Genomic DNA, 11,400 nt, shown 5'->3' on the forward strand with positions numbered 1-11,400 from the left:
TAAATTTACTGGAACATCAAAACGTCATATGCCATAATGGGATCCATTCCCCAGAATACGGTTTAATGTTTATGTTTAGCGAGAAATGAACGCTCCCGGCAAGTCTCACTTTCTCTCGAATAACTTGCGTAGGTCACTAAATTTTATTTATAATATTATCATAACCCTGGCTAGGGTTAGTCATGCAACGTATTGATATGACATGTGACTATCTAAAATAAAAGTTGTTTCTATCTTGTCTACATACGAATGAAATTGTGATACATTTTACGAAGAAAGTACCTTTTGTTATTTTTGAGTTATTTTTAAATTTTACACAAGATCTGAACTTTCTATCACAATTCTTAGTGTTAGAGAACTGTATTTATATGCATGCTTTGACAAAAATGTAAACAACAAGATCTATTGATCATATAAGATTATTTATGTTAATAATGAAAATAGTATCTGCCAAAAACGAAGTTTTACTAATTCAAGTAAAAATTCAAAAGTTAATTCAATAATCACGTTAGCAAAGATATCGTTAGTAAGATACCTTAAGATGTAAATTCCTCATATCGAGTAATGTGAATGAAAAATATCATTTAAACTATCAGACATTTTATAATCTAGATTGTCAAAAATGATATTACTATGTACAAACTTAATTATGTGGATGGTTGTATCCAACTTATATTGAATGAATAGATTTAATGTCAATGTCAGATACTTAAAACTAACAGCTAATTTAAAAGAATTCAATAAAAAATTAGAAACATCGCAAAAAATCCACAAAGAATCGTTTCTTCACATTCCACCAGGAAGCAAAACTTTGTCCTGGTTATAGTAATGATCATCTGGATCGTCATAAGCATCAGTCAAATATCCGACCACCATGGGAGGACCCGGTTCTGGCTGCAGATTTGCTCGTTTGAAGAAGTTAAACTTCCACAGACAGAAGATGAGGAGGAGGATGATGAGGAGAGCTGCGATAGCTGCAAAGATGATCACCCACAAGAAGTTCTGCCGTCTGCTCGTGCTCGGAGAGAGAAAAGTTGTTGCACTGGCGGCGGTGTGTATTTCGGACATGGTCATTGTCTCTTCGACCGACTTCAATTCTACATACGATGTGACATTGAGTTTACCAAAATCGTGCAAAAAGTATTCCTGAAGCCTGGTTGTCAAGACAATCTTGAAAGAAGTGCGACCTCTTTCGAGAAACTCTAAATTACACGTTATCTTTCGGCAGAGATCCTTATTCTCCTTGCAACTGAAGTTAGAATAAATTACGTCTGACTCACTGAAAGTCTCTTTGAAGAGTCCCCAGTTGGTCACAATCATGTCATCGTGGTCACATTTAACTTGGGCATCTGTCTCGTTCATGTTGGGGAAACTCACAGCTTCGAGAGGAAACAGCCATGCACCTTCCCCTGTGAATTTCTCCGGCCAGTAGATTGACAAAGTTATATTTTTCACGAACAAATTAATGGATTCGTCCCTCAGGGATAAGTCGTATTTGTGTCGGATCACCGGACCATCATATCCCAACAACTTGTTAGTTGCTCCGTAGTTGTTGTTATAATCCACATCGACTGGTGAGGATCCACCATTCAGTCGGAGATCAGCCAGGTTTACAATGTTAAGAGCGAATGTAGAGAAACCACTGGTGCCAGCCGCCTTTACACTCGGTTCTAAAACTGTCACCACAAACGAGAACTCGAAATCTTGTGGACTTATCAGCTTAGTCATGTTGAAGTCTAGGGGTACGGTTAGAATCTCCTCATTCATCAGTTTGGTTGGAAGCATACATTGGATGCTGTAGAGTGTATCATCCGCTAACCCCTCGACGTAGGTAGAGTTACAATCAATTGATGGCAGAAATGGGAGTATACCGGGAATGTTTTCAACATTTAGTATTGATCCGTAGGCAGTGTTTGGTCCTTTGTTGACTACTTTTACAGGCAGTCTAAACTCTTCAATCAGGCCAATAGTTAGAGGGTACTTGTCCATTTTGTCATATTGAACGTCCCCAATCTCAATAGCTACATCAGTTGTACATATTCCTGTGTCACGTGGACAATCTGAGGCGATGCCAAGAACAAAAGTAGCATCACTTATCAGCTGCTCGTTGAGGACAGCACGATCAGCAAACCTCTCCCTCTCTTCCAGCCCAGCTTCCATACTGAACACCACAGGTCGTGAGGAGTAACCCAGTTCACCCCGATAGTAAGCCGGGATAGCGGCAGTGCAAATCTTAAAACTGTTGTCCAAATCAACATCCACCCTTCCCTGGTACACTTGAGTAGGGTTGGTGTAGTTGGTGTACAGTCTAGCTTGGGAGAATGTTTCGCTGGCACTGTCTAGCTTAATTTCAAAATTAACGGTCGCAACCGCAGCACTGTCTGCCGGAGCGCCTATATACTCGAAGCATGCCTGCAGGTTTATACCTTGAACCTTTTTTCCATTTGGCACGTCCAGCGTTGGCTCTCCAAGTGGGTCCAGTTCGGTTGTAGCGTCATCCCCGTATATAGTAATAGTGATCAGAACATCAATAATGGGAATACCTCTCAATAGCACGGCATGTTGAGATTTGTATGATCCTATGAGCACGTCAGAGATGCCATTATCATCCATGTCCTTCCCTCCAGCAATACTCCAGCCAAATCCTCGGAGGCTGTCTAAAATGCCGAGTTTAGTTGGTGTGAAGATTTGGGAGGGTGTTGTCACGATCCCATCGTATCCTCCCAAAAAAAGAGAAACTTTACCCTCACCATCATTGTAGTTAGGACTTCCAACCAACATGTCGTATGCACCGTCGTTGTTCACATCCCCAGCCGAGCTCAGAGCGTACCCAAAAGTTTCTGACTCGTCAGTACCGGATATGTGTTGGAGTAAACTCAAATCATAGTCGATCGGCAGGAACTCAAACTCGTCGAATATATCGAACTTCTGAGCACCAGGATAGAAGTAAACCCGGCCAGTGTCCGGCCTGCTTTGTCCTTGACCTGGATACAAGGAGTACCACGGAGCTCCGACCACCAAGTCATCAATACCGTCTCCGTTCATATCCTGACAGAGAACACTCCCTCCGTAATAACTGCCCATCTGTTCTCCGATCAGGTCGAATGGCATTTGCTCTGTCAGAACTTGCGAGATGCCCTGCTCCGTCTGGTATATGACTACCTGACCTCGGTAAAGTTTACCCCTGGGACCGCCAGATATAACGTCCATGATTCCATCTCCGTTCATATCGCAGATTGTGGTACTGTAACCTATGTAGGGTTGGGAGTCCTCGTATTCGGGATCTTTATACGGGTCAGTGGTATCAGGGTCTATAACTAAATCTGCAGTGTCGTAGATATAGAGTCCCCCTGAACCCTCGTAGCAGCCCGGAGCACCTAACACCAGCTTGTCATCCAACCAGTGGGCTGAGGTTCCCGCTTGACAGTTTCCTACCTTGGATAGTCCTGACTCAACTCCTTTGCATGGTTGATATACCGACTCCTGGAAGTCCAAATCTTTGCCGAGCAGGATACATTTACCAGTCAACTGTCGGGGAGGGTCGTCAAAAAAGGAGGCTATCCCCAGGTACCTGGTCTCGTATTTATGAGCGCATCCTATTAAGTAGTCGGAGTCTATACTGGATTGGAGGGTAACACCCAACCACTGGTGTGACTTCTGGTCACTCTGGATGTTGTAAATATCCGTCTTGTTGTAGCTGAATTCGAAGTTACCGTGAACGTCATCACTACCAACCCACTTGTTTCCCTGATCGTCCAGTACAGTCAGCTGTTCACTGCAAACCACCGGCTCAGTGAGGTCCCCTAAATCAGTAGGCACTTTGCACTTGAAGATGGTGCCACCCTGGTCAACACCTGGCTGGGGTGTGGACGAGGTCGGGGCTCCGATTAATAGGAAGTTACCTTCACTGTTCTTGTGGAGTGCCACCGAGTAACCGAAGTAGCCCTCCGCAGCATCACTCTTGATGATGTACGGTGATTTAGTGTCCAGGTTAAAACAGTGCACCACACTGATTATTGCAGCCAAAACGGCGAGTCTCATCACTGGTGATGTATCGCTGACCAAATGGTTTATAACTATTTAACTACTCTGACGTTAGGTGTTTTACTCGGAGTAGTTGGCTGATCACATTTCCATCCAAATCAACATTTCGTAATCAAAGTGCTGAACATTCTCCTGAACGTAATGTTTTCAGATAAGAACTGGAGCGAAAGGTTTTAATTATCATTTTCTTAGTATGACAAAAGAGGTGACCTGCGTCGAATTACTGAAATCATTACTTCGCGTAATAAAAGTTTGAGTAAAAAAGCAATATATAAAACGGAATGCAAAAGTTAATTACTAAAGTACTAAGCAAGCTCATCAAAATTCAACGCACTACGGGCCCTGAGCAAATAGTTAAATTATTGGCTCATAAAAACTCTGCTAAAGACGAAACAAAACTGATTTCAATTCTAATTAAAAGCGCAAACGATTCGAAAAACTGCGGGCACACAGAAATATTGTCGTATCATATATCACTTGTAGGACGCCGATCTGACCCGTTATAAAGTTTTGTAAAGTTCGGCCCGGAGATAGACACCTGCCTAAACCAGGAAAAAGCTCTAGAGTGAGATTATTTTATTAATGGGGCTCTGGATATTTTACATCTGCCATTTTAAACAAGGTGTTTGAGTCAGGGTTGGGTTTGGGTGATTGTAACCGTAATGGTAAGGGTTGGGGATAGAATAAGGGTAACGGAGAAGAGCTCATCTTAAGTCACTTTTAACGCTAAGTATTGGCGGGCAGGCGGGGTGAAACATCATGAGATGTAATGCCGGAAGATCAAAATATTTCGTACAACATCCATTAAAATCCAGCCCAACTTAGGAAGATGCTTCACTGTAAATGTACTGTACACTAATGACACAATAAAGAGATGTAAGGATAATTAGAAATAGAGGAACAAATGACCGGGAGTTAGAGACCGCATTTAAGTTAAAGGGAGCATTTGTGGCGTCCCGTGAAAAGGATCGAAATATATATTGAGTTACGGTGAAATATATTAAGTTACTGGCATGTGGGAGACGATGAAATTAAATACGAGTTTTGGAACTGAACACAGGGTAGATTATTGCGATTATTAGTGTTAGATTTTTTGACGTATTTATCCTCGGCAGTAACTACTTTTACTGTTTCCATTTTTCGTCTGATCGAGCTTTATAATTATCACATAACGGTAAGAATATATTTGAGCGTTATACAGCAATAATGTTACGGCGCTGTGATTATCATCAGTTCAGAGTGGGAACGTTAAACTAAATTGTACAGTTAATAATTCATCACGACCACAATTGCAGTGCAGCACTTATGACTTCACTTATTAGTACACAAATCAAAGATCAAACTACGCAGAGAAGAAGACACTACACACGGAACAGAGATACACGATCAAATCAGAGGAAGCTAATGCCAGTGTAGAGTACCTTTACGGCGTCAAAGAGTCGCTTTAACGTCCTTACAAAGATAATGCTTGCTATTGTTGCTCCTTCTGTGGCGCTATGTGTGCAGTATAAAGAATGAATCATGATTTAGATAGTAAAGGAACCACACGATTCAGGGTCACAAATGTCGGTACGGTTGAATAATTAGATAAATTTCCCTCTACAAGGACAGGTAAACCTGTTGAAAAGTGACAGATTAGTACAACAAGATGAACAACACACAAACTCTCTCTCTCTGCCTGGGGTAATTTGGGAGAGAAGAATGCACTAATCTCCATCTAATTACCAGGTGAAACGAGAAATTAAGTTCACATTTGGAGCTTGAAAGTCCCGACACCGAACACATTACTCAACAGCAAAGTGAACAGAGAACATTGAAACAGTTACATCACGATCGGAGTGTGTGATCATGAGAGTGTAACGACAAATTAGGGCCAATGTTAAGAGTCTGACAGAGTCAGAGTGTAACGATTAATTAGGGCGGGCCAGTGTTACGAGAGTAAGAAAGGGTCTGAGTACTGCCCCGCGGTGGTCCTCAACAAAAGGTTACAGCTGGCCCCACATCACAACATCCAATAACAATATATAGTAATATTAATAACAGAATAACAATGCAGTTGTAACAGAATCGTAACGGGTACCTACATTCAATAGCAGCTACTGGTATCAGCCTCACTACAACAGAAACTTATTAAATGGGTACCGGTACACTCAATACACACGTTCAGCACCCAACTAGATCGATAATGAGAGAGAGTGGAATGGATCGGGCGCCGGCCGGCGAATGAGCTACTATATAATCGTATCAGATGTATGGGGTCTACAGTTGGACTGTAGGGATAATGTAAAGCTAATAACAGGTATTCAGTGATGTAAGGGGTCACACCGGAAAAAATAGAGGCAAAAGCATCTCCAAATGACGTGATGTATTTACACACACGGGCAGGAATGTAAGCAGGAATGTAAACAGTACAGCGAATATTAAAGAAGAATGTAACTAAGATGTCTATATGAGCTCTAGTTGAACCAGGTGTTTAGTGTGAACTCTGTGTACATCTACAAAGTGCTATTAGACCGCGCTGAAGGGGGGGGGGGGGGGGGGGGGGGCCTTCAGATGAACGGGGGACATGATTAGAGTATAATTGGGGGGGGGGGGGGGGGGCCAACCATATTAAAGTATATTAAAATGTAGGATTTTTCCCGATTTCGACCCGGGGATATACTTTAATATACTTTAATATACCTACAATATACTTTAATATATCCTTATCCTTGGAGGCCTACATCGAAAATTGTTACCCAAAATAAGCTTGAAATGCAATTCTTAATCGATTCCAAAAAGTTCTTGAAAAAATATTGAAAACTGATGGAGTTATTTCAATTTTAATGAAGTCATTTTGGCTAGTATTCCGAACAGAGATATTATGTGCAATTTTCCCAATTTTGTTCATGGAAGTCTTTTTACTTAGTATCCACTATATTCAACAAACACTGAGTTATATCTTTCACATAGAGTTAGTCTCATTAAAAAATATTGAAATTTTATCGAATTTGGGCAAAAGCGAATTTGGGCAAAAGCGTATGCCCAAATATGGGCATATTTTTTAAAGCTCATAGCTCAGCCAATTTTTGACCAATCTGGATGGAAATTCATGTACTAGTCCTAAAACAGGCTTATCTTGCGAATCTGAGTGAAAAATATAGTTCATCATGTAAATCTTAACGAAGAATATAAATCTTCTAATTGTAGGTATATTAAAGTATATTAAAATGTAGGATTTTTTCCGATTTTGACCCGGGGATATACTTTAATATACTTTAATATGGTTGGCCCCCCCCCATAATTAGTATAATTAGTACATTAACGTGTAATTAGAACACAAGATATAGTATCAGTTATCAGAATCTGTGTAATCACTAGGAATCGATTTCTATAATTAGTATAGATATTAGATAGTTTAGGTATGTGATCAAGATAATGTTTCAGAATCCAGAGACCTACTTATTGTGTTGAAATATAAGTAAATAACGTAATTCTACTACTCGCTTCAATAATACAAAATTCCTCAAAGGAGAGAAATTCAAGCCATTTAAGCGTGAATATCTATTTGGGAAATATTTATCTGGTACAAAATTTGCCAATTCCAAATTTTCGTATCACCATCACAATCAGAGGCATGTCTCACACAAATATGTCCCCTAGTGGATGGTAATTAAATTACTAAAAAGAGAAGAAGACATGTAATATTTCTACTGATGAATAAAAAATGTTTCGTATAAATACGGTATTTATTTTCCAGATTTAGGTAGGGATAGAGTTGAGACAAAAGAATCATAATAATATGATCGTTTCCGTAAGCGTACAACTACAAGGAATGTTTAAAATCTTTTAACAAGTATTTTATTCAGGTATATCATCAGGGATAAACTATTTTCACTTATCATCCGCACCTTAACAAATATTAGAATAGTTCCATTTCAATAGGTTGATAAGATTAAAAGAAATATGAAATATAAAAATAACAAAAAAAACTGCCCATAAACAAGTAAATATCGATCTCAGGTTTTAGGATACCGGGCCATCCTGGTTACCCTGCTATGGGCCGTTCCCCTGGCTTATGCAGGTCTAGTTTACCCATATATATATCGATCTCACAAGAGAAACAAACACTATGGCAGACAAATACGGATAATTTCGAGGATAATACGACTACAAAATATGTCAGTGGAAATTGGAAAAGTGATACTCTTGACGAGAATATTTTAGTTTTAAACAAACTAAGGGAAATATTCTTCGTGACATAATATTCCCATGTAGTTACCTTGATTTTCATTATTACAGTGCTGTTGCCATATTACTAAGAATTACGTTGCATATACATCACACAATTCGTAAACAAAGTTTTCAAGATATGTACATATCTCAATTATGCGACTTTTACAACAAAATAAATCCCGAGAAAGACCAATGTTACCTGAGATATCTCAGCTCTTCTCAACGTTTACAAATTCAAATATCCAAAATATTTAAATATACCATCTCCATGGAGCACGAACCTGCCAGTGAAAGCGATGTCGACTCCCTGTACACTCCAATGACCACGGTCAGGTAGAGAGCTGTTAGCAGAGAGCAGCACTACAATCAACAGATACACGTGCAGAAGCATCGAGTTAACCAACTCCGATAACTCTTTCCTCCGCATGCATTCTTCACGCGCCGCCATTGTAGTCGCTTTGTGCGCTGGCGGCTTCGTCGAATGGAACCTTAATACGGAGAAATATTACCATGAAGCTCACCTATAGAGTCATCGCAGCCACTGTTTTTTTACAGTGATGTGACCAAGGTAATAAAAAGTAGTGTAATTCAAAATTTAAATAATGTGACAATTATATCATATTATTTGCTGCCTGACAATAGGACTGTGGGCTTACCTGAAGGCCTTCAATCTGGCGAGTCCTTCATAGGCCTTAGTGGTGAAGTTACGGGGCAGCATGAAGTTAAGAGTCATCGTATCTGCTTTAGACAGGGGCCTGCTTTTCTTCTTCTTACCAAACGAAAATGAAGCATAGATGCCACAACCAAGAACCTAGAATTTATTAAATCATAAAATATGTTTTATTCATGTTTGAAATTTGTTACCTTATTTTAAACGTAAAAACCCATTCAAATTGCAATTATAATTAAGAACCGTTATGAGTGTGATTAGAAGCTAACTCACGATAAGAGGCTGAGAAATGAAGACAGACTCAAGCATGGACACGACAAACGAAGCCAGCCACTGTAACGACTTATTGTTCCCAAACTTCATGCCATAGAAAGTGGATATGACAACAGAGCAGGTGATGGCAACTAAGCAAAGGAGCCACCCTAGTAAGGCACACCACCAAGGGAGGGATACTCCACCGTCACACCAGATCTGGGAGGCAGGGTTCTCCAGAATGCGGCCGTTACGTGGGGTGGATAGTTCCTCTAATACTGGAGTTAGACCTGCTCTTCTGTTGTAATCTGGGGGGTGTTTTACTGGTTATGTTAATTGAGAGGGACTGGGGGAGGTGAGAGACCTAAATAAGGCCGCACTCCACCAACTTGTACAATTTTTAATCTATTGTTCTGAATAATGAGCGAGAGTTAATGTGAGTTAATGTGAGTTGTGAAATAAACTTTACCTCCAGCAAGCTCGGCGTCCGTGATGGAGGATTGAGACAGGACTTTAGTAGAGTCGGGGTAAACCAGTAAGGGTATCCTGGTCTGACTTCTTCTGAACAAGATGACCACGCCCAGTATAAAGGGGAGCAGGATAGCTCCCGTCATGATACCTTGTGTTACCGACGTCCATCCCAATGTTGAATATTGTGAAGTGGAACGTCTGAAATGATAAGTGATAAGTCAATATAATAAGCAAACCTTTATCAAAGAAAATTTCAACGGTGTACTATGCCTCAGAGAATGAATTTAAAATAGTTATAAAACTGTACCGTGTCTAAAGCGGGTTTCCAAAACGCTACGTTTATGGCCATAGCAATGAAGATGAGAGTAAAGCACACGGTCAGTCGCTGAGGTTTGCTAAAGTTAGCGTAAGTGTGATCCTTGAAGATACTGGCCCACAAGTGATGTTCGGAAAATGAGGCGTTGCTTATAAAGGCGTCCCATCTGCAAATTAATTGAAATTGTTAACTAAAGTAGATAACCCAGATTAATTATAAAAAACCAATCTGTGAGAAAAAAGAATCATTCAAAATTTAACTATTTCATTTGTTAGACCATCGTTACTTTAGCAGCTTTTCTCAACAATCAAAAAAATCTTCCTTATTGCCCTTATTAGGGATATTTAAAGGTAGTAAGTACCTTGTCTTATACGGTGATTTAGAGCAAGGAATCATCTTTTCAATATCTCCATTGCCCTCTTCGACTGCTAGCCATTCATGGCATGGGAAATATCTGAGGAAAAAAGCATCGATTATATGAGAAAATTTATAAGCCTATTTGAGAAACTTGACCTAATAATACTATATATTTTCTAAGTATAGAGCACTAATAACGATATTATAAGAACTCAACAAACCTGGTTCTATTTGTGTTAAGATCGGTCACAGTGACATTCTCCAAAAACCAGCTGGGATCCCTCCCCGAGTTATCGTGCCAGATGTGAATGTGGTGAAGTTTACCAAGACTGGTCGGGTACTTCAGGACAAACGATTCCGTGGATTTAGAAGCGAAGAGGGGACGTTGCGCTGAGAGTAGTCTAGCAGGACTGTCCCTCTGTTTTCCGTACAGTTTGATGTTTACTTTAGCTGTTGTGCCCGCGTTCGGTTGGGAACCCGTTACTACACGGATCAGGTAACCTTGTTTGTCCCTGATAATGTAAATTACTTTAAAGTAGTAAAATTCAGCGCCCGGCAAACAGCTGATAATAAAAAAGAAGACATTATCGTAAAGCTTGATCGGAATGTAACATTTACCTGACATAGTTATCCTCAAGATAGATAACACTGGAGCTTGAACCCCGGACAATGTCCAACTTGACCAGTATTGTCAGAGTAACCAGGTAGATGAAGAGGAGAGTACAAGAAAGGGTCAGAATCACGTGTCCGTCATCTAACCTGGAGTTTAAAAAAGATTAATCCAGGCCGTTTTTAACTATCTTAAAATTCCACGATTGAATGAGGGCTAGCTAAAGTGATTAACCACTGAGATAGTCCGAGAGAATTGAATTTTTATTTTCACTACTGTTCATAATGCCGTACCTTTTAGTGGTCAGAATAGTCGCGATATCAAGTTTGTTGGGAGTGACGAAGTGTCGGGAGGCGAATAGAGTCAGATGAGAGCACCGACAAACGGCCTCTGTAGGACTGCTGTCCTCACTACTTGTACAACCCTCCTCACTCCAGCTATCCTGTGTCCTGTGAGCAGAAGTGC

The 11,400-nt window shown here is 40.2% G+C and overlaps 1 protein-coding gene across 1 annotated transcript; it reads right to left on the bottom strand.

Annotated features, from left to right (window-relative positions):
- Positions 1-401: 401 nt before the first annotated feature.
- Positions 402-4,270, bottom strand: LOC134825926 (integrin alpha-V-like). Its single transcript, XM_063838126.1, has one exon. The coding sequence runs from the start codon at positions 4,039-4,041 to the stop codon at positions 787-789; it is 3,255 nt and encodes a 1,084-aa protein (XP_063694196.1). The 5' UTR covers positions 4,042-4,270; the 3' UTR covers positions 402-786.
- Between the last annotated feature and the right edge of the window lie 7,130 nt (positions 4,271-11,400).

The sequence above is a fragment of the Bolinopsis microptera genome, chromosome 1 (genome assembly GCF_026151205.1).
Source record: "Bolinopsis microptera isolate Bmic1 chromosome 1, MBARI_Bmic_1.0, whole genome shotgun sequence".
Taxonomy (NCBI): Eukaryota; Metazoa; Ctenophora; class Tentaculata; order Lobata; family Bolinopsidae; genus Bolinopsis; species Bolinopsis microptera.